Raw genomic sequence first — 24,712 nt, 5'->3', positions numbered from 1 at the left:
ATCATGATTCGGTCAGCTAGGTGTCCCTCTCAAGATGTAAAGATGAAACTTGTCTCGTGCTCAGCTGTGAGCTCATGACCCAGGGAATACTGTTTCTCTACTATTCTTAAACTGGGATTATTAGCCTATTATATTCAATTCATTATATTTAATAGATTTAATAGATCCAGTGGTGTTCATTTCATCCTTTCATAAAGCCCAATGTCCAGTGCCACTGCAAATGGCAGTATAAATAGCAAGCATTATTTATATAATAAGAGTAATTTCTCTGTTCAGCAAAATCATGTCTGTTGTCCAACTGACAGCAATCAATCAAATGCTGTGACAAAAAAAAGAGGAAAAAGGTATATAAACCCAAAAATCAGTACAGGGGCCTTCAAAGTGATATTCCATCCAATTGCATTGGGTTCAACACTATTAAACATTGTTTCGACTCAAGCTGCCCCTCCACAGAGTTATGCCAGTCGGCCTCGTGTGGTTCTAGTCCTAAATCCTCTTTAGCACCACAGAGCTGACTCAGTGGAATCATGGGATACATGGGGCTTAAAATGTATTTAATCAACAGAAAACTTGCTATCATATGATGTTAGGTTTTCTAGACTCATTCATAAGTGGCTGACACTGGACCCGATGCTCTTCATTAAGACTTTTTTTCCACAGTACATTTATTTATTTATTTATACTAAGGCTGTTTTACTTAAAAAAGCTTTCTGTTTTCCGTCACACTAAATGACCTCAATAGACACATTTCTTCAGGACTTGTGTGTTCTACTTACAGGAGTCTACATCATAAACCTGCTTTACGGGGTCGACTGAAAGGAGTCATTCTTAAATCCACAGGAGCAGAAATGGATCCCCTGCTGTATTAGGAATTAAGAGGGCAATAAATCAATAAACAAGCCTTGTGAGGGCGGAGATGTTAGATTTGGCCGCTTGATTTCTCTGCAGGAGCCGACTATTCCAGTCACCCAGCCTACTTCACATCTGTGGTGAAGTGAAAGGCCGAAGGAGCTGGCTGAGCGAGTCTGAATACATCAATTAGGTTCCATTAGTCCAGCCACCAGCTGATCTCTGTGAAAAACACCTCTTGGCAGGGATTCTCTCGGGCTGGATCTTTGTTCAACACCACAGTCTAGTAGATAGATGTCTGTCCTGCTTAGTTTCTCACTGCAAATAACAATAACAACTGGTGGCTTACAGTGTATTGATAAACCAAACCCACCAGTCTCATGGAAATGACGTGGATTTATTTCCTTTTTTTATTGTTTGACAGTGATAACAATCAAAATAAAGAACTACATTTCATCCATTAAGGCTCAGAACTTAAATTAGGAGAAAACCGAAAGACCCCCCCCACACACACACACACACACACACACACAAACACACACACACACACACAGCCTCTGATGCTTCGTTCTCATGAACAAGGAAACTGATAAAAAAGTTATGAACTGAAGGATTCCATATAAAAAGTGTCTCTTTGCTGCCAGTGTTTGTTGAGGTCTCTAGCAATTCTTGTTACCGATGTCCAACATGGCGTGCAGCTCCCCGGCCTCGTATCCCAGCAGGCCTTGCAGGTTGCAGACAAAGCGATAGACGTAGCGTTTGCCGGCCGTCTTGCGGATGATGTTCTTGTCGTAGTAGTATCGCAGACCGCGACTCAGCTTCTCGTAGTTCATCTTGGGTTTGTTCTTCCTCTGACCCCACAGCAGGGCCACCTGGAGACAGAGCTACATCTCAACTTATAGAGCTACACACCACTCATTACAGCTATATAATGATGATAAACAATATTTTTTGCTGCAGATTTTATGTTAGAGAATTGTTAAATGATAACAGCAGTTGCTGGAGTCACATAGAATTTGACTGATTTATTGATTTTAAACAAATTGCATACACAAACGTGAAGAGCTAGACCAATAAAAGAGCCATGATTTAACTAGATTTGATTGTGATCCGTCCTGTCATGTATCACCACCTCGAGAGGCAATAGGGAATCTCTGTAGCGTCCAGTCTTCCTTCGGTCCAACATGAAAGGACGCAGTAGGTCTGCCCCGAGGGCTTGTCAATAACGTTGAAGGTACAGGATCTGTGTACATTTTAATAGATTTATTTTAATAGATGTTTATTGGATTCAATCCAAAGTGTCAGAAATGAGACAACAACTCATATATTTGTGTTTGTCTCTGTGAGACGAACCTTCAGTTAGCAGTTTATAATTAGCATTTTGCTTGTATTCAGCCAGTTAAAACCTCAACAATGTGATCCTGAGGGACTGCCTTGAATTATCTGTTGCTGCTATTACACAGGTTGGCTCCTTTTTTTTTTTTTTATAACTGGTGACTATATATAACGATTGTATGGACCCAGTAGTAGAGGTGAAATACCGCCCCCTATTTGTTGGGAGTATGTAGCCAGAACTTGCACATTGCACCTTTAAAGAAACATGCCAAAAGGTATGTTTAGACTAGCCTAGCTTAGCACAAAAGATGAAAGCAGAGAAGATGAAAACTACATTTGTCAACAACTCCAGAACTGTTACACTTTCTCCATAGCTGCCCCCTCCCTCTGGAACTCTCTTTCATGTTCAAATCCCAAATCAAAACTCACCTTTTCAGAACTGCTTTTAATGTGTGACCAATATTGTGTTTTATGTTTTTAGTGTACAGCTTTTTTATATGAGGATTTTAATGTAAAGTGTATTATTATTATTATTACTTCCAAGTTTTTCTTGTCAGCTAGTTGTGCACAAACGTTACAACCTCTACACAAGGTTTTGCGGTGCAGTACTTGAAAAGTAGCTACTGCAACCCAAACCAGCAGCTAACATCTCCATGTGTTATAATAAACTACATACAGCATAAAGTGAGAAAATACCTTTTAGAGTTGTTGAAAACATTTGACAGAGATGGGCTAGCTTCTAGTCTCATTGTTAAGCAAGGCTTAACATGGCCTCTGCTATTTTACATCCCGTATTGCTCAAACCTTCAGGTGTTAAGTACCTCATCAGGGTCCGTCAGCTTGAACTCCCACCCATCACCTGTCCAGCTGATACACGACTGACAGCTGCGGTCTGTGAGAAGCTCCAGCAGAAACTGCCACAACTGAATGGGACCACTTCCTATTGAAACATTGTGCGAAGAATAGATTGAAGACCTGCTGCATAGATTTACATCTGATATAAGTCCTTGTGAGATATATAACCGTACCAGTGTATCCGGCAAGGATAGCTGCTGGTATCACGGCTCTGCCCAGATCTGTTTTGTTGCCAACATATTCTCTGAAGCTCTTGTGTGGCAGTGGTAAGGTGAAGACATCCCCAGACATGGTGTCCTCCGTCACTGGCTCTAGATCCTGGAGCGGAGTGGTCCACGTTAGAGAGCCCACAATGTCCGAGTCGTCACTGTGAGCTATGTCCACTTCTGAGTCTGTCTCTGTAAGTAGAAACACAGGAAAGAGCAGGTTAATGAGGATGAGGGCTCTCAGGTGATGATGCAAAACAGCCTCTGGCGACCATATTGGATTACAACCGCTGTGGTTTACATTCTTCTGGATCTATTTTTAAAGAATATATATGAAATATAATATATATATGAAATAATGAGCTAAAAAAATCGAGTCTAAATGATTTTTTTGTCGCTTAATGGACGTCTGGTCCAGTAGATATTGTCATCCTTACAACACATCTGAATAGTGAAAACAAATTCAGCTAATTCCAATTGTTTCATTCTGGCAACAGAGATACTCTGCAACATACTAAAAATGGAACAACTGACATCAAATTCACCTTACAAAGCTGTTAGCGAACGTGTTAGCAAACAACACATCCAGCAGACTGTTTGGAGTCATGTTTTTTCTAATATTCATTTTTCTCTCCTGAAACTCCTGAAAAAATGGTTTAAGTGCTAAATGTTGCAATTTCTTCACGTTAGTTGCTTTCATGTACAAAATGTTGCATATTTACAGAATCAGAAGATACAGAACAACACTATCATTCAGAGTTGTGTATGCGTCATGAATGTATGAGTCCAATATTCACTCTGTTTTGCTCTGCTTTGTTAGGACGGCGTTCCCAGAAGTAACCATATGAGCGCAGTGCAGAGCAGCGGCTATTAGCCAGTGGAGGCACACACACTCGGAACCAGAAGCACGAGCAGCCAGACCGGCTACTTAAAACCTCTTAAACCCTAGCCCTATTTTTAGACCTTTGCTCGAAACTTGCATACCCATACAGAAAAGACTGTAATTCTGTAATACAAGGTCTATTTGAATAATTTTTATGTTATAATGAAAGGTAACAATTGTGAGATTTGATCAGATGTTTAAATATTAGTGTATATGTTACTGGTTAAACAAAACACAGAGAGCACAGAGAGAGACTTCATTCTCTGCTCAGGTAGGCATTACTCCACTATTTACATAGGAACAAGAGGTTTGCTGCTACAATAATGCTCCGATTTTGGAAATAAGGACTTTTAAAAGAAAAAACACTGCATTGAATCGCTGTCATTTAATTTGCACCATATGGAACGTTGTAATGTATGAAGTGTGTTTTCACCTCCGCTCCCTCCTGTTTCATGCAGCAGAGCAGCAGCGGCCATGTTCCTGCTGGGATCTTCTGTTTTGATCAGGTAGTAGTCCTGATGTTCCACCGTCACAGGGTGCAGAGTGAGAAGGTCTGGCCTCTCACTGGGATGGTACTGAACATGGTAACTGTGTTTGTCTGAATGCTCCTCAACATAGTCTGAGCAGCGTTCTGAGGGAACATAGATCATCCACAATACTATCATAACAAGTAACAATGTAGCAATTACATGATATTATAGTGGTGGATATTATGGTAATTACAACAGCCAGAGGATAAAGAAGACATTATTACATGACTACCTTTGTTGATGAGAAGCTGGCAGTAAGATGGTATTGTGCAGTCATATTCATTCTCAAAAGAATCTAATTCAAACAGAATATATATTGTGTTATTACTCCATGATCACTGACAAGGACTAAGAGGAATATGTATGTATTAATATGATTAATACATACATATATATATATATATATATATCCATCTGAGAACATTGTTTAAATGCACACAGTGAACTCTTTTGACTAAAACTGAATTTGAATATGGCTATTTTATACAGTCTATATTTTCTAGAAAACTATGAATAAAGTACTTTTTCAAAGTGGGGTTAAAGCTCAAGGAGCAAAGCAATCGCAAGGCACATTTCAAGGAAGATGTGAGCTTGAAGAATAAGTCTGTTGTTTGAAAGATGTCTTCACCTCTCCTCATGGTCTCCAGATGTTCCCACAGGATCTCTCCTGCGGTGCAGTCGGACATGAGGCCCAGGAAGGCATCTCTTTCCAGGCCACACAGCTCACTGCCCTGCAGGCCTCTCAGGTCTGAACCCAGGCAGTGGAGACCAAACTCAGCCTGGCACCAGTCCAGCCAGTAGTTCACCTCCCACTCAGACCACAGGGTAGGATCTGGACATAGGCAAATATATGAATAACTCTCCGAATGTACCATCCGCAGCTCTATAACCTCCCGTAATGGAAGCTGTATTGATGGATGAAATGCGGCTCAGGCTGTACCCTGTGGGAAGTGATGGTTGATTCTCTCCTGGGAAAATCCAGCAAAACTGGCCTTCACCGCCTGGCTGAGGACCTCCTTACTGGTCGGAGTGAGAGGAGGGACCTCCAGGGTATCCAGCTCTGGGACACCGACACAATATAAGGACTCTCGTTTCATTTTCACCCCACAAACTTATTAGACATGCAGAAATAAATGATATTATTTAGCATTTGTCAACAACTATAACTCCTTTCCTCATCAATAAATGTTATTATTTTGGGGTTATTAAAGTTTAAAAACTATCCGATAGATATACATTGTCTTTATATGGCAGCTATTGCATATAGTACAAACTGAAAATACTCAGTCTACCTCACTGATCAACTGAGGCTCATAATGATGACATGAACACTTTGTGTTATTATTTGTTATATAAAGCTTAATATACTATAGGAGGCCTATTCCCGTCCATTGTATTTGTAACTTAGTATCTTAATAATGCAGTAAACCTGCATTTAAGTATACAAGTCTTCACTATTGTACACTGATCTACTATATATACATTCATTATGACGACATATACAGTTTATTAGCTATGAACACCAATGTATTAAAGGCTCAGGTAAAGTTCTATAAATCTCCCATTCATTCCTATTGCACCCATAACTCAGCGAACACATTTAAGGGAGTGGGGGGTTTATGAAGTGGGGCTGAATGAGGTACTTCTCCATAGTCAGTGTGTCTGTTTTTAGAAACAGACAAGAGTAACAGCAGCAAGAAAAACATGTTAGACGCCTAAAATAATCAATATCATTTAAAGTTTCCACTATATTTAGAATATTATCACTGTGCAGTAAGACAGCCTTCTCTGAATTGGGAAACTGAAGTCATTCTATCCATCCATGCTCTCTTCAACACGGGGGTTCTGGTCTACCGCCGTCTGGTTTCTTTGTGTTAACGTGTGACTTTGGCATTTTAACGTTCAAGTTCAAATTCACCAAAGTCACACAATAACACAAACTACCAATCAACCGAGCAGCAACACTAACACCAAGGAGATTGCTGGAACTTGTGGGCACATAGAGGAACTGGCACAGAGGCTGGGATGTACACAGACTAAACACACTGGGGAGGGGATCGGGCACAAGTGAAGGAGAGGTGAGTAACACAGAATAAAACAGGAAATAATCAATGTTAAATAAAAGTCAACATTAGGAAGGAGCAGGACGGGACACGACACTGACTGTTTTTGTCAAAGGAGTTGTGTGGCTTTAGAGAGAGCTCCCCGTCAGCGACGGCTGTCTGACAGCAAGGTAAAGCAGTGAAAATATCCTAAATATAGTGTACATTTACAATGATACTGATGTTTTTAGGTGTCTAAAATACGTCCAACCATCCCTTTAAGGTCAAAAGGAGTTTTGAAGTCATCTATAAATTCTGCCAAGCAACATCAAAGTGCACATTTTCTTTGGGAGATGCTTCTCTAGTTTATTGTATTTATTAGTATAAGTATTTATTTATTTAGAAATACTTCTTCACTCTCCAGGACAAGTGCTCCAATTGCATCCAACGATGAAGCCCATGAGATGACACTGAAAGCTCTGAAGAAATTTAGCAAGTTGACATTGGGTTCAATATTTCTGTCAAACTCTATTTCTATAGAGTTTTAAACTGCCTGTGGATGACTTGTACATGCGTATAAACAGGTAATAAACGATTAACAACACAGTTTAAGGATTTGGACATCATCATAAAATAGGATTCAAGCAAAGTATGAATCGTTTATTATCTGTTTACACACCAGATGCTTCATAGGAGAAGCTATTGTTAAATAATCCAATAATTAACAATAAAATATACAGCTGCTCACAACTACGTTAGTGTATCCTGAACCATTCATGAAGTTTTTACCAACCATGTACTGCTTATAAAAAACTTAGTCGGGTGGTTTAAGTAAGTTGTTGCCATAACGTCTAATAAGTTCAATATTTACCAGAGAATGAGCAGATTGGAACGAACAAGGAATGCATCAGAACCAATTTGAAGTTGACTGAAGATTGAGATGAAAATAATGGTCTTACCGTAAGCACTGCAGTCCATCCCAGAGTGTGAGGAATTGGGGGATCAGGTGGAGGAAACTGAGACCACAAAGGGGGGAATGGGGCTTTAATATGATGGATGGGAGCGGAGGAGGGGACCGCTTGTGATGGACAACTGTCACTCATGTGTGTGTGGGAGGGGCCGGAGGAACAGGTCTCAGGCCAAGTGTGGAATCACATAATCCATGATGTCACACACACACAGTGGGTACGTGAGCAGAAGAATACGATAGGATGCTTGTTATTAAAGAAACCCTTCTTAACTCAAGGTCCACAAACTACTTCATCACATCTTGTGGAGTTCATCAGTTGTCATTATGACTGAACCATTTCCATGACAACAGAGCAAACCGCATCTACCGATCCAGGCCACAAGATGTTAAAGCTCTTGAAGAAATGTCGTAAGTGGCCCTTGAGTTAAGATGTTTTTCTGTCAAAGCTGTAAAATAGGTTGATAGTAAATGAAGTTAATGTCACTGAACCTGTACCAACTTCTTGAGGACTTTGTTTGGTTTACATAACCCACCGTACTGTAAGGCGTTGTTCCATCACCAACATGTTCTTCTCATGGACGTTCACACTGTGTGAATCTCTACTGGAGCTTTCTACCAAGACATTCACTGATGTGATCTTCTGATGATGGTGACTGTCCAAAATCTCCCGTCGGTGTTTATGTGACATCTTAAGACTATGATTCACATTATTTTTTTATCATCCCTCTCTTTCTGTATATACATCTTAGACCTCTTTTCCAAGGACAAATGAACAAAATACAAAAAAACTAAAAGAGCAAAAATAGAGACAGTTACCAAAAGAGTAATTTGCCAAGTAATTAGCAATTGTCTTAACTTTGATTTTTCAGCTTCCTTAATTCATTGTATTTCTGCAGAATAATAAACTATACAATCAGCCTTTGATCTGAGATAGTGATTGCTAAATGAACTTTATATTTCAATTATTAAAAACCATACAGGACCTACATCACCCTCTGCTGGTGGCCAGTAGAAAGTGTCTCACTACCTTTAACTGTGCAATGTATTTATGCTTGTCCACTGCTCTCAGGTGTGTTGCCCTGGACTTCATCTTTCAGCCAACGGTGATATTTACCTCACGGTGCAGGCATAGTTTGAACATGGATCCAAGAGGCCCACATCGTCTCCGGTCTTCATTTTGGTGTCAGGAACGTTCAACAAACCGTTAACTTTACATGGACCACTTTGTGTCTGTGCTTCTCTACAGAGGTGACTGAAACATCTGAGGTATTGATGTAGTTTTGTCATTTATTGACAAGAAAAAGAAAAAAAAAGAAAAGCAGTCTGCAAGTGAAATGCGAGGTTCAGCGTCGTGGGCAGTTGCTTCTGCAGCCAGCACCACAGTCAGTCAGACAGTAGCCGAAGCAGGACAGTATGCGGTTACAGTACATCGATAGAGCGGGTAGCCAGTGTCATGGACTCATGTATGCTAGACACACTACAGAATACACACATCTTCCAAAGGTTAATTCAGTCACTTTGGGTTTCTAGGCAGAGAAGGCTTTGTTATCTTCTAACACAGGTCACCTTTATGAAGAGCGTACAGCAGAATGAGACACAAACATGCTGAGGACATCGCAGCTGAACTGATGGGTCAGTACATCTGCATCATAGGGCTCCCCTGACCTCCACTTCTAATAACACACACACACATATAAATGGATATACGCACATAACACCATGAAACACTAACTGGGCAGTCGGAGAGTTTTGTAATACGGAACATTAATTAAAAGTTATTCTACGGTATGTGTTGAGAGAAGGCTTCCCTCGGACACAGTCCAGTCACAGGGCTGCTACGAGGCCGCGGTGCAGGTTAACCACCGAGCGTCCCTTCTCTCTTTCATGGAAGACGTAGGCTGGTTCAGGACCAGAATAGTGCCAACGGTTTTACGGTGAGTTTGCTGGGTTTTGGGAGCCACATAGGCTCAGAACTTGAAGGGAAATGCAGTTGGAATTGTGGTTGGAATCACTGTTAAGTTAAAGATATGGCCTCCAATTGTGTTACAGGGTTAGGGTTTCTGGATGAGCCCACTGTGATACACACTACTGCAACATGAAATGGAAGTAATAGAGGTTAATGATTTAAAGAAAGAATGCCACACTACACAGTGAAAAAGCTACAGTGCTTGGACCACATGGTGAGCTACGGTGAGGTGGTTTTAGCGAGGATCATCAGGAGCAGGGATCTTCTCCAAGCTGGGCTCCATGCCCCAGATCTCCCTGGCATACTGGGAAATGGTGCGGTCACTGGAGAATTTACCACAGCCGGCGATGTTGTGGATCACCATCTTGGTCCACTCTTTAGGGTCCTTTAGGGAGAGAGGAGTAGTGAGGGGGTTACATTATAAAATAAGATGAAACTTTATTAGTACCTGAAAATAAAAATGTATTAGCAGTCTAGTACAGTAAAATATAGTAGATGACAATAGTACCACACAATTTAGTACTGTACACTGACTTTGAATAAATCTAGGCTACATACAGTATAGCACATTACCATAACCAATAAACAGTATCATATAGTAAAGTACAATATATTACAGTACAACATTGCATATCTGATATGGATAAAGCTAAGAATTCAACAGAATTTCAGACATACGTATGAACATAAAACAACTAATAAATGAAGTCATCGTGCTATTACACTGCAGGACAAATGACTCGCGTCTTGCTGACCTTGTAGAGTGCGCTGACTTTCTCTTGACATTTGATGTAGGCCTCATAGTCTGCAAACACCTTGAACCTGCAGCACAGAGGTACAGTTCACTACAGTTCTACTGTAAATCAATACAATCAATAGGGACGTTAATGCTCCAAGCAAACAGGATAGTCTCACACCAGTGTCTTATAGCGTTAGAGTGTGACAGTGATACATTGAGGACACTGTGGACATAAAGGCAGGCTGTGTGTCAGCAGTGTGCTCTAACCTGTCGTGGTGCATCAGCATGTTGACGAGGTCTTTGAAGAGGTCGGGCTGGCTGGGGCTGAAGAGGCCTCCAGATATCTGGTCCATTGCCTGCTTCAGCTCGGGGATACGGTTGTAGTACGACGTGGCTTCATAGCTGAGGACAAAAGACATTCAGCAAAAACACACGGCCGGGTTATGAGACAATGGACCACCTCTTCTACATAGGAGGAGGACACACAGACGTTAGAGTTGCTCAGCCTCTTTGTTGTCGTTTTGTGTCGCTACGCATCTTCCTATGGTTGTGTCTCTTTGTGATTGTTTTTGGTCATTTTTTAGGATAGTCGTTTTGTGTCTCTTTGTAGTTGTTGAGTCTCTGTCGTCATTTTGAATCCATTTGTGTTTGTTGGCACCTTTTTGCAGTTGTTTTGTGTCTCTTTGAAGTTGCTTTGTGACTCATTTCAGTCACTTTGAGTCTCTCTTGGGTTGTAGGGCCTCTCTTTGTAGTCTTTTTAATTGTTCTATTTTTCTTTGTGGTCATTTTGAGTCTCTTCTTTCTTGTGTCTCTTTGAGTGACATTTTGGAAGAGAAGGCCAGGGGAGGTCTGCCACTTTGGGCCCGGTTCAATCATTTATTGATGAACTTACATTATAATCCTAATATATTATATTATAACTCTCCGTTATGACTCTCACCCCTTCTTGTCCATAGCCTTCACGTCGGGCACCCTCATGCCGAAGATGAAGAGGTTCTCCTCTCCAGCTTCCTCCGCCATTTCCACGTTGGCTCCATCCATGGTGCCGATGGTGAGGGCTCCGTTCAGCATGAACTTCATGTTCCCGGTGCCAGAGGCCTCAGTACCTGCTGTGGAGATCTGCTCCGACAGGTCAGATGCAGGAATGACTGCGGACAGGAGATTCAGAAATCCAGTTTTTCTCTCTAACCATGTTCAATTACACACACAAGTATACTGTATGTCCTTGGCTTGCAGATTCTAAGCCCATAATATGTTAGCAAAAAGGTCAGTTTCCAAATGATAAATGACTAGATTGGGAATAAGATTACAAATGAACAGTATGCGTTACTCTTTTCAGCCAGAGTGACCCGATAGTTCTCCAGGTAGATGACCTTGAGGCGATCTCCCACCACGGTGTCATTATTGACAATGTCTCCGATCGATGTGACCAGCTTGATGATCATCTTGGCAGTGTGATAACCTGGAGCCGCCTGAGAACACAGAGGACGCCATCTTGAGAAACACTAAATGAAACCAGTTTTTACTGATTGAATTTGATTGGGATAAACTCTAATCAGTACAAAATAAGAGCTATATATATATATATATATATATATATATATATATATATATATATATATATATATATCATAATCACACAAGACTGAATTTATGACAGGGATCACAAAACAGACTAATTTTAAGAAAATGTTTGAAAAGTGTGTTTGTAAAAATATTAGCATTTGTGCAAGCTTGGTACAATAACTAGCTAAATGGAAAGAGGCAATTAGAACGCATGGAATACAGCTTTCTGCACCCGTTTTAGTTTACAAGACGAATTATACACGAGGTACATAGTACTAAATCAACATGTACTAATACACATGTATATTGGTGACAGCCTCAGTCATATGTCTTCATCAAAGGGGGTGTAAGGGGGAGAGGGGAGAAACATATTGGAGGAGTTGCTCCTTATGTAGAAATATCTTTGAGTACAAATATCTTGAAAAACAAAAGTTGAATGGCAGGTTTTTCTCTCTTTTAATGGAGCTAGATGAGCAGGTTTCCAGTCTTCCAGACACAAAAGTCATCTCTGCAGTGGACACACAGAAAATAGTGTCGAAAAACTAATGTAACGTAACACCGTCAGCTGCTCACCTTTCCTCCAATCATGATGGTCCTGGGGGTCCATGACTTGTTGGGTTCCTTCTTGATTCCTGATTAAAAACAAACAAACTTTTTGCCTTCACTCTGAATCCATATTTGTTTTCTAAGAAACTGCCAGGATAAAAAAAGCACCCACGGTTGTACAGCGTGATGATGTGCAGGCAGTTGAGCAGCTGCCTCTTGTACTCGTGGATCCTCTTCACCTGGACATCAAACATGGAGTTGGGGTTGATCTTCACCTTGTAATGCTCCTCGAGGTGGGCAGCAAACTTCATCTTGTTCTCCTAAAAGTTGAGGTTGTACAGAGGGATGTGATTAGAAACAAAACAGGAAAAAGACGGGAGAATCCTCACCTTTCTTTAAGCATTTTATGCTCTCACTTGTTTGACTTTGGCAACATCCCGAATGAAGGAGTCATCGTCCACAAAGTCCAGCAGGTTCTTCAGCTGGTCAAGGTCACGGATGTAGTCCTCACCAATCCTCTAAACGAAACGATTACCACATCAGCACATTTGGGACAAGTGGAACTGCAGTGTAAATATTGAATTCTGTGCTTTGGACGTCAGTCAGCTAATATTCTATATCCTCTCACGTCTCTGCATTCAGTCTGTATGAACAAGAACAAACGCACCTCTGCGATGACCTCAGCCAGGCCAGGGTTGCACATGACCAGCCAGCGCCGGGGTGTGATGCCGTTGGTCTTGTTCTGAAACTTTTCAGGGTCTGCTTCGTAGAAATCCTTGAACCTGAGGAGGAGAGGAGCAACAACAGAGGAGGACCTTAAGTTCTGGGGACATTCTTCTGTCTTCAGTTAGTTCTTGAAGAGTCACGACAAACACAAACTTCACAGAAACGCTTTACTAGCACGAGCCAGAAAAGAGATGAGGGTGAACTGGTTTCCCTACACGGTGTCTTTGATGATTTCGGAGTGGATGCGGGCCACTCCGTTGACAGCATGAGATCCCACAATGCACAGGTGGGCCATGTTGATTTTCTTGGCGTCCCCTTCCTCCACTAGGGACATTCGGCGCAGGCGGTCAAGATCTCCAGGGAAAAGCTTGGCAATGCGCTGGAGGGGTGAAAGAGAGAGACATATGGAGGAGTAATGTCTACCTGAGCAGATAATTAAGTCTCTCTGCCTTTTAGGGCATGCAGGTCTCTCTGCTATGCTCCACTAGCACTGCGCTCATACAGCGATTACCGCTGATCATGCAGATAGATAATACAGTAAACGGAATGAAAAAGAAATAAAGCCAAAGTAACAGCTTTGGGTCTCGGCTCAGGTTGGGGTCTCAAATTTTGCAGTACTAGTATTCAAAGTAGTGCAGAAGTCTCAGACAGGGAGCACAGAGAGAGAAGCCTTGGATATAGGGAACATGGCAAACAAGAGTCTTTAGAAAAATCATCTAAATGCCTAAAATGCTCATGAATCTACGTCCAGCTCCCTCCTACCTCCAGGTGCCTGCTGTTGATCTCGTAGATGATCTCCAGGTGACGAGGCAGCAGGTTTTGGAAGAGGTCGACGGGCCAGCGCTCCAGGGCTTCAGGCAGGACGGTGTGGTTGGTGTAGGCACAGGTACGGACCACGATGTCCCAGGCCTGGACACAGAGAGGACAGGACCAGAGACAGGCGGGTTAGGGACATCGAGCACGATCACACATACTCACATCTTTCTCAGACAACTACAACTCTGTCCTGTGTACTCTAACAGTGATGTTGATAGGTTTTCAATGCAGGGAGTCCCCAGGACCTCACAGAATGGGGTCCCAAATAAAATACGTGTTTTCTGACAAATTATAGTGTTAAAGTCTTGTTTGATGTTATATGGTTATAATTATGGATGTATGCATCCATCCAGCCATTCATTATCTTGAACCGCTTATACTGTTCAGGGTCGTGGGGGGCTGGAGCCGATCCCAGCTCACATTTGGGGGAAGGCAGGGTTCACCTTGGACAGGTCTCCAGACTCTCACAGAGACAGACAACCATCCACACCTGATTTAGTGATCAATTAACCGGCAACATGAGAACATGCAAACTAGAAGCCACGTCTAGCTCGGGAATCGAACCCGGCATTTATTCATATACATTTTCATTACTTAGAAATGTTTAATTTAGCTTTAATGTGTTTTTTCTTCACTTCTTGACTCAATTGCTTCCCATTCTTGTCTCATTTCACCAAATCAAAAGTATTTGCAATATTTTTGTGATATTTATGTTAATATTTTTATACTTTAATATGTTTCGATTCATTACATTGCAGGGGATGAACCCTATTTCTTGTGAACAACAAATTGGTGTTGAAATCATAGACATAAGCCAAAGGAGCCTCACTCTCAGATCAAATAAAGAAATAATGCATTTTCTGACCGAGATCCAGTGTTCATAAGAAACGGGCCGTGTCTAGATGGTTACCCTAGATCTGAGAAAACGTCTCTGATGCTAGAAGTTTACTTCACTACATTCTGTCACAGTGTGCGTCATTCTGCTGCGGTCGACGGGCTGCTGTGTCAATGTTTCTGCAGCGTTGAAGGATGCAGAGAGACAGCAACACGAGTGACTACAGGACAGTTAAACTGTAGGAGTTACAGTTCTAGCCGGGTCGATCCATCAGCACCAGAGTGTGCAGTCAGCGGCTCTCAGACCATCTGACGTCTCTCTGTTTTAAGCACACTGAGGCCTGTGTGTTGCTGCACTGCTGGAATGCCACATACCTTCGCCCAAGTGAGCTTCTCGACGTCCACCAGCATCCTCATCAGCTCGGGGATGGCCAGAGCAGGATGGGTGTCGTTCAGCTGGATGGCCACCTGCAGACACAGAGAAAGAAAACAGCGTCGTGCTTTAAAGAGTGATGGCAGACATCCAGCAGAACACTGCGTCCAAGCTGCACTCCTGCAGACTGATTTAAAGATCCTAATATGAACGCAATGAACACGGAGAGCAGTTCACGCACCACTAAATACATTCCCAGATTACGAGTTATGGTTCAGCCCTGCAGTCCTCATCTTTGAGATCATACGATGGATCGCTCACCTTGTCCGGCAGCGTAGAAAGGTCGAGTCGCACAAACTCGGTGGAGCCAAACTTGGAGGCTTTGAATCGCCGGATGATGTCCTGAAGAGTCGCTGCTACGACGAAGTACTCCTGCTTCAGACGCAGCTCCTTCCCCTCAAAGAACTGACGAACAAAGACAACATGAAGAACTCATCTTTTAGAATACATGCAGTACTGACATTTCTATTCAACAAAATTAGTTGAGTTAAAGCTCCATTTTGTGAGGCCACTTCGGTGCAATGGTCCTCTACAACAAGCTGAAGACACAACATCCAAAACATTCGGTTCATTTACGGTTTAACTCAACCGATAAAATGATTTCTAGAGCAACACAGATTTCCTGTGCAATGACCTTTTGACCCCCAAATAAAATGGTCCATTTACAACAATAAGTCCACTCACATTGTCGTTGGGGTAGAGGACCCTGGAGATGTTCTCAGCCAGGTTCCTGTCCAGCACGGCTTGAATGTAGCCTCCAACATTGACTGTGGGACATCGTTTACATTCATATTTAGTAGCTGCTGATCCGTTTACATGATATTAATGATGATTACTCAGCAGTACAGATGACAATACTCACAGTCCTTGAGGTTAAAGTCACAGGGGGCCTTAGCAGACCACAGTCTCATGGTGTTGACGATGTTGTTTCTGTAGCCGGGGACTGGGGTGTCATAAGGAAGAGCCAGAACCACCTGAATCCAAGTTCAAATATATATTTAACACACTGGTTATTGTTCCATTAGACTCTCTTTAAATGTATGATGGCGTAATCTTGCACTGCTGTTACTTAGTAGTTTGTTTCTTATAACTGATGACTATAAATGTAGTTTATTTGAACCCAGTAGTAGCAGTAAAATGCTGCCCTCTATCTGTATGGAGTATGTTGCCAGATATTACACACGGCACCTTTAATGTGTTATCTGTGAGGTTAGACCAGAGCATCGTTTGTTAAATGTCCAGCTCACTACATATCTTGGTCACTATTCTTAAACAACCAAATTTAAAAGGATTGTCTTTGTTTTTTTGTTTATGTTACTAAATAAAACCAGGAAACTCCTGATAATTATTGTTCATCATCATATTTATTAATGACTGTATTAAATCTGGCCAAAGTATCTCATCAGTCCCATAGTAAATATGTAATCAGATAGCATTATATTACACGAGTGGAGAATACAAAGTGTTGATAAAAGGTCTGTTCTGGAGTCAGTTCCGATGCTGACCTGTGTGTCGACCCACTTCACTCCTTCATCTGTGTGCTCCACTCGTCCGTAGAAGTGGACTGGGCGCATGTACTCAGGGCGAGCCTTCTCCCAGGGGTTCCCGTAACGCAGCCAGTCGTCAGCTTCCTCCACCTGTGGAAACACCGTGCTGGGGTATTGATTTGATGTGCTTATGAACATACAGCACACAACAGGCTGCATTTCATCTGGTACATACAAAACGATTTCTTAGGGTCCATCCAACAAAATGTTTCTGGGGTAAAGATGGTCATTCAAAGAAGGATTTCTGGTTCTTTCACAGTCAACTTTTCAGCCTTAACTTTAGTATGACGTTCTGTGAACTACCATCACCGATAGGTCGGTTTAATTAAATCCAAACCATTTCTTGCACTCAATCTTTGGGTAAAGAGTGCAGCTACGCTATTGTGGCTCATGTTTGGGTTTTTATCCGTCACTGCATGGACACAGCTGAAAAAGAGGAAGTTCCTCTTTTCTGTTGAAAAAATATGAAAGTGGCATTCTGATATGGAGGATACATGCCTTATAATAAATAAATCACTCAATAAATAAATTAAATTAAATAATGAAGAAAGTCGTTATCAAATAAATGTGCAGGTTAATTTGAAAATAAATAAATATGCACATTAATAATAGGGAAACAACTACATATATAAAAAGTAAAATTAATAAATTAGAAAATAAATTAATAAGAAAATAAAATTGTTTGTAAAATTATTTTTTTTTCCATTTCTTTGCATATTTATACATTTTCAAATGACCCTGCACATGTATTTGATGGAGGCTTATATTTATGCATTTCTATTCTATATTATTAAATGTATGTATTTATTTAGTGGTTTTTATAATGGCAGCTTTCGTCCTCCATATCCTGAAGAAAAGTTCAGCTTCAAACTGAAACCTGTAAAGAAATGACCATCCAGGTATAGTGAGGTTTACCATAAGCAGTGAGGACACGTTTGACTTCAAATGAGCTTGTTTAATGTACATAAACACCATCAGGTGAACCTACCTGCCAGCCGTCGACTATCTTCTGGTTGAAGATGCCGAACTCGTAGCGGATGCCGTATCCATAAGCAGCCAGACCCAGAGAGGCCATGGAGTCCAGGAAGCAAGCTGAGGAAACAACATGGAGGGGTGGGGTGGTGTCCGTTTGAGACAAGGCTGCCCTAAACATCACTGTCTGTCAGCAGCCAATCAGGAGGCAGCAAGAACTCACCGGCGAGGCGACCCAGACCACCGTTGCCTAGACCAGCATCTTCCTCCATGTCCTGCAGCTCCTCCATGTCAAGACCCAGCTGAAGGAGGACACATCAACATTCTGTCACTGCTGTAAATACGTCCATCGGTCCTCGTCTTTCCTTTATGCATCCTGTAGCCACCGCTGCTACTCACAGCCATAAAATGTCACTTTGTTTATTATTTATCTCCATGATGACATCATCAGGGTTATTTATTTCAGCTCGGGCTTTGACAGAGAGCCTGTGTTATAAACTGCAAACCCAATTCTATTAAAGTGCAACAGTAACCAAGTACCAAGACTTTGGCTAAATCTCGATCCAGCCCCGACACTCTCACACTGACTAGATATCGACTGTCTTATACCCACGGATCAGTCAATTACATTTTATAGGACATGTGGATTGTGTCTGGAATGTTCTGCATTTACAGTCGCTACATGTATATAGCCAGAAGTATGAGGACACGCCTGTGCACATACTGGTTGGGGCCTCTCAGTTCCAGTTAAGGGGAAATACTAAGACTACAGGATGTAATAATTCAGACTACGGTGTTCTTCTGACTTTGTGTTAACAGCTGGTTTTGACTGTATATAAGAAGTGGACGTAGTCGTCTTGACGTCAACCATTGGTTTGTGGACTGCAGTCCACACTTGAGTTTGGCATTTTGTCTGCAGCCTTCTTGGATTTTGTCTGACGCCATCTTGTTTTTTGCAAACAGTGAACGGAAGTGACCATAGTTGGACTGCGGAGGAGTGAGGCTGTGGTAGACACGCCGCATACGGCTCTGTTAGCGACCTGTTAATCACGGTGTAGCCCCGCCCTAAAGCATACCCTGCTTTATGGTCTGTTTGACTCTAAATGGACCATCATTTACTAAATGAACATCATGCTGTATTGAAGAAGACTTGAAACTAGAGATTGAGACCATAAACTCATGTTTACAATGTTTACTGAGGTAATAAATCAAGAGAGAAGTAGAGTCATTTTCTCATAGACTTCTATACAACCAGAGGAGTCGCCCCCTGGTGGACACTAGAGAGAATGCAGGTTTTAAGACACTTTGGCATTGGGTTCACTTTCGCCTGCCTGGAACACTGACTCACTCAACGGCAAGGTCGGACCTCACTCGTGTCTAAATGGGAGCAAATCCGTGCTGCCAGGTCGCAACATCAGGTGGAAAACTGGAACCAAAAAATGTGGAGGTGTGATGTTTGGGTGTCCATGCACTTTGTTCAGGTGTCCAATTACTTTTGGGCTGTGTAGTTCAATATCATTTTTTAACCCCTGCCTCAAAGCGGATTCTTTGCCTCACCTGGTACGTGGCTTCATCGCAGGCGTTCTCCAAGGCCAGGTTGACCATGGTGTTCTGCAAAGTGCGACCCATGTAAAACTCCAGGGAGAGGTAGTAGACACGCTGCAGGAAAACAGAGAAAAGCAACCTGTGAATGCCAGGCTTCATTACATTTACTCCCAATATTACTTTAAACAAATATCTAAAAAACAGACAAATATATACCTTTCCATCTGTAATTTGACAGGATGAAAAAAAATCACTAAATAGAGCACTACAAGTCTTCAAATCCTCAGGATACTAATAATAAAACACACGTGACCCATTTGGTGTCCCTAATGGCCCCTGCAACAGTATCACCGGTAAAACACAACAGCTGCTGTCAGAGGCAACAACAGCTGAGCTATTACTGGCAGCTCCTCCAACAATATCGCTCTCCCGTCACAGAGAATCAAACCAGGAGCCCTCAGCGACACCGCTCAAGGTCTCCTCACAGCTCTATGAAAGGTAACACACACGTACCGATGAAGGCCGACCAAATTACACAGAGACGAGGCTTCCAACCATGTGAGGACATGCGCAACATTTCTATCAGTGTGTCATGTGACATTTCTGATCCTGCTGCTGACTGATGGTGGGGGTCGTATAAAGAATGCAGACATGGGAAAAAAGTATGTGACAAAGGCATCCAGTGGTCAGTATAAATAGGAGAGGGAGGGTCTGTGCATCTGTTCCCAAAGGTTACACTGACTTCACAGGACTACACAGTATGTCTGTAGCCATTAAAGAAAACAGAGAGTCAAACAGTTTACATTCACTGACGGAGAGCCAGTGCTTACTCCTCGCTGTGAGACTCGGACTCCTGGCAGATATGATTGAACTCTTGCTGCCTTGTTCCAGTCCATCTCTCAGTACTTCCTGACTCTCCCACTCTGTGGCTCTCAGCTCAAAGCCCATTGGCTCCTGCTGAGGATATCCATTTTCAAAAACAGCTCACCAATATATTGTCATTCTGTAAAACAGGTGGTCACTGCAGGTTTTAGCAAACGTTACTGAAAACAGGAGGAAACGTTGCATTTCTTGGGGACTACTTTAAACGGCGGATTAATTCACATTTAGTGCGCTAGTGAGTATTTGGATTGGTGATGGAAATTGCGGCTTTTTGAAGGGAGCTTCATCTGATGGCTCCGTTCCTTTTCCAGAGCTGTTCAAAAAGAATGGCCTGTTGGTCTTTTCAAGTCACAGGCAACAGCGCCCAGCTGTTCTCATCAGCTGAAGCTTATTCTCTGCGCTGGTGGACAAGCAATTCTGCTCCTCTGTCTGCTTGTGTGTCTGTGCTTGTGTGTGGTGGCGCTGCAGATCTAAGGGCAGGCAGTGAAATTTGGGCACAGTTCCCTTCATTTGTACCAAAGAGACGTTCAAAAGATTTGGGTCGTTCACGAGCATCTCATCCCGGATTTCTGGCAGCAGGACGTTGTATGTGGGATTGAGTCAAAATCAATTACAGTGCGTGTGTTCATGGGGATGAAGGAACATGTCACCCAGTGCAACAGTGAGGCTCATTGATGACAGAGGAAGAGGACGCATGTTTGTAATGGGATTTGTCACCAGACTTATCGCTAAAATGTGTTCTTCCTCTTAAAAGTCCCCTTAACTTTCAGTACCAGATTCTTTATGATGTTCATGAAGAGCGAAATATTCAAAGCCAAGACTCAATGTTTCTTTTATGGAAACATGCTGGACGTCTGAACAACTTTTCTCCATATTTAGCCATATTTCAAATCTTTAGGATGTCCACTGGAATCAGCGTCGGAAATACACGAGGGCAAAGGGCAAAGCTGCCCCTAAGAAATATAATTTTGCCCCTGATATCACTAGGAGAGCGGCAAAAAATGCCCCAATAATTTCCTCTAATAATAATGATAATTTAATGAACTTGTCAAAAACATCGTAGCCTCTATGACCCGGTGCAGTTGCCATAGAATGTTTTTGATTTTCGCCTTGACTGATGTTGCGTGTGCGTGAAGAACCGAACGTTCTAACAAAATAAATGAATGGAGCGCTTCTTAATCAGACCTGAGACTGTGAGACTGCGGTAAAGTCAGCAGACACTCAGATCTCCGTGGTCAACTCAGCAGACACTTACATGTTAGTGACCTATACGCTGAAATTCACGGTAAACTCATTCAAACGGGACAGATCGGGAGCGAGCGAAGGACTTTGAAAGTTAGCGGAAAGATTAACGTGAGACAACATCCGGTTTCTTCAGACTAAGATGCCAACTAAATATACATATTGCATAATGGAAATGTGATTAAATGAATTATATTCACATTAAGTATAAAACATGCTACCTGCATCTCGTGAGTTAAAAGGAAAATACACCTAAATTGTGGGTAAAGTGTCTTTATTCTTTGATTTGAGGGTTGCTGGAATACCTGACTGACAGTCGATTAAGATATTTTACTAAAACTCTGAACTGAATTTGTACCTTCAAATGGCACATTTTTCGAAATTTTTAAGGTGCTATAAAAATGTTTTTCTAAAAATGTCCACACAATGACTAATGCATATATGTTCAGGACATAAATGGGTAATATCACAATATTTGAGTTGCTACAAAAATATTTTTCTCAATAATTCCATACAATGACTGATGTATATGTAATCAAGACATCGTTGACTTAATAATTGTTAATAGTTGTTTAAAAAAAATGTAATAATAATAAATAACCACAAAGAAATAAGAATACAATTTAATATGATTGTCTGATTTATGTTTTCTGTTAAAAAAATCTAAGAAAACACTTTGAATCTATAGACTACTGTCTAATCGTCTTATTATTGCCATTTGATGACAATTGCTCATATACTGTAAGCCTAAATAAGTATATTTATTATTTTGAACAAAGGTTAAATGTTATTTCACAAGTTTCAAAAAGTGCCCCCAATTCTTTTTTAATGCCCCTGGATTTCAGTCAGTGGGGGCAGGAATTGCCACCGAAAAAAATATGTAAATTTCCTACACTGAGTGGAATTTAAAATAAGTTTGGTGAAGCAACCTGGCTGCACAAGCTGAGGGTGTGACGATGGACCAGCCAGAGGTCCAGCAGAGCGGGATGACTGAGTCGGGATGAGTGGTGTAGTTTGACCCAGACACTCGCCCTGCATCAGATCCCTGACTGCCTCACAGTGCAGACAGTGCAGCAGCCTGTGAGGGGGCTTTGCATAATTCATTGTACCGGTGATGCTGCTTTAAATTTCCTCTATAGAGCCTCCTGTTCCAGTAACAGGGGGAGCTGAGTACTGGGTACTTTGCAAGGCGTTGATCCAAGGTTTTTGGAAAGTAACATTCATGTGCCTTTTTTTTTTTTTTTTTTTTTTAACTGTGTGGCCATTTTGTGATGAGCAGTGTGTGGTGGTGGTGATGGGGATGGAGGGCGTTACGGAATACTGTACATATTTCAACAACCAGTTGATTCTCCTAACCCCACACAGTGTCAGTGCAGCATGAGACCAGTATTTGGACACATTTGAAAGCATCGTCCCGAACGGCGCGCAGAAGATCACATCAAGGTTACTGAGGCTGATGCAGCTGCACGCGCAGAACATTATGTAACAGGCAGCTCGGCTGGAGGAAACGTCACTGTGGAAAGAACTCCACGCACTCTGCTTGCACACTTTAACTCGGTTTCAATGCACAATACCTGTTTAGACAAAGCTACCGGAACATTACTATAAATGGATATAAACTGCAAAGCAGCCAAAGAGCGCGCACGCACAATAGACACATAAAGACACACATGCACGCGCGCGAGTTCATTAGTTGCGATCGCTGCAGCACCGAGCATCCCCGCCCATCCGTGTGTCTACGTGTGGGACTGCGGCATCGTTTCGCTGCTTACTTTCGGGTCTTTCTCATAATAGTGCTGCTGCGTCCGGATCCAGCGGCCCACCAGGTAGTCCCGGACCGTGTTGGCCAGGGCGAAGTAGTAGTCCCGTTTGGTGGCCACATTTCGGTCTTTCACCAGGGTGAAGTGGAGGTGCCTGTTGAAATTTGTTTTCAGGTCCGAGACGTTTTCCACCCCGGCCAGCCCCCGAACCGAGATCTGCTTCCTCTTGTCCTGGTCTGTCAACGGCTTGGCCATGCTTGCTAGCTGTCTGCGTCTAGTTTTGCTGAATGTCAAGTTAAATGTCACCCGGCAGCCTGCACACTTCTCTTCCGTCTCTCCTCTGAACAGACAGCCGGTGGGATGTGACGGTCCAGCCTACTATATATGTGTCACGTACTCACGTCAAGATGGACTGAAGAAAACAAGCCTATTCCGGTCCACAGTTTCAAAATAAAACCCGAATTTGGGTCAGCTAATTGAAACGTTGGATTTGCAAGTGCGTCACACGCCACATTGTAACATGTTGCCATTGAAAGAAGCTTAGCGGAGTAACGTTAATTTAAGCTTAACTTGTTGCTGTATCGAGCAAAAACAATCCGCAGGTGCCAAGGCCTGCATTGTTTCCCTAACATATTTAGCCACTGAGAAAGTCTGCTGAAAAGAATCGCTAAACATTGCTTTTATTTTTAAGTAACAAATGGTTAATTCCGGTCTTTATCTGCTTACTTTGCTGAAGCTCAGCATCCTTGAGAATTGTAATCAGAATCCTGCAGTAACGGTTCTTACATCCTCTCCCCCCTGAGTTCAGAAGATGTCGGACAGGAACTGGACTTTAAAGTACTCTCTTTGACCGTTACTGACACACGGAGCTAATGAGAGCTATAGAAGCAAAAGGAGGAAGGAAAATGCTAGTTTGTCATTTGTGTTTAAATTAAATGTGACAAGTTGACCAAGTGAAAGTAGAAATATACCAACTTGGAAAAGGAGTCCGAAACGTCATTGTTGACCTTGAACACTAGTTTATCAGGGGAAAATCGTATTCAAAGTGAATTTAATATAGTTTTGCAGGGTATTCAAACGAGACGAAGTCTTCAAGTGAATTAGCGAACTAAAAGTCTGATTTACACAAAGAAATAGTAATTCAAGGTCCACTTACTAGCTTTTTCTGGGGCTTTAACCATATCTCAGACTCGGAGGAGTTTTCTCGGTTGTCATCAAGAGACCATCGGTCACCATTTGGTCAAGTGACGAGGTTGAATGTAAAAGTCGTAAACGATTTGAACATGGCAGTCCCACGACCACTGAGCAACTGCCATCCGCTGAAGAAGACCATGAGATGTAATTGACAGCTGTAGGAAATGTAAGTGTACCGTGAATTTAGTTTTTAGCCAAACTAAGTCATGTGACAACAGCACCAGCAACTCCATTTCATGAAAACCATGAGATGCAGTTGAAAGCTCAAAAAAAA

General features: G+C 42.1%; 2 protein-coding genes across 2 annotated transcripts; both read right to left on the bottom strand.

Moving 5' to 3' along the window:
• Window positions 1-1,508: 1,508 nt before the first annotated feature.
• LOC306714595 (transforming protein p54/c-ets-1-like) lies at window positions 1,509-5,755 on the bottom strand (the record flags this gene model as incomplete). The annotated part of the gene is made up of 6 exons (XM_079184641.1): window positions 1,509-1,721; window positions 3,006-3,124; window positions 3,213-3,437; window positions 4,562-4,759; window positions 5,287-5,490; window positions 5,599-5,755. The coding sequence occupies 6 exons, from the start codon at window positions 5,753-5,755 to the stop codon at window positions 1,509-1,511; spliced, it is 1,116 nt and encodes a 371-aa protein (XP_079040767.1).
• Window positions 5,756-8,937: 3,182 nt separating this feature from the next.
• On the bottom strand, window positions 8,938-23,584 carry pygmb (phosphorylase, glycogen, muscle b). The gene is made up of 20 exons (XM_079185065.1): window positions 23,257-23,584; window positions 19,373-19,474; window positions 18,039-18,117; window positions 17,832-17,935; window positions 16,802-16,933; window positions 16,159-16,270; window positions 15,981-16,063; window positions 15,558-15,701; window positions 15,239-15,331; window positions 13,976-14,122; window positions 13,429-13,592; window positions 13,155-13,269; window positions 12,904-13,005; window positions 12,660-12,807; window positions 12,515-12,573; window positions 11,706-11,847; window positions 11,316-11,523; window positions 10,643-10,777; window positions 10,392-10,458; window positions 8,938-10,021 (listed from the first exon to the last, which is right to left on the bottom strand). The coding sequence occupies exons 1-20, from the start codon at window positions 23,497-23,499 to the stop codon at window positions 9,872-9,874; spliced, it is 2,529 nt and encodes an 842-aa protein (XP_079041191.1). The 5' UTR covers window positions 23,500-23,584; the 3' UTR covers window positions 8,938-9,871.
• Between the last annotated feature and the right edge of the window lie 1,128 nt (window positions 23,585-24,712).

Source organism: Pholis gunnellus (genome assembly GCF_910591455.1).
Source record: "Pholis gunnellus genome assembly, chromosome: 23".
Lineage (NCBI taxonomy): Eukaryota > Metazoa > Chordata > Actinopteri > Perciformes > Pholidae > Pholis > Pholis gunnellus.
Note: the sequence above shows the minus strand (reverse complement) of the source record. Positions and strands in the feature narration are given on the sequence as shown.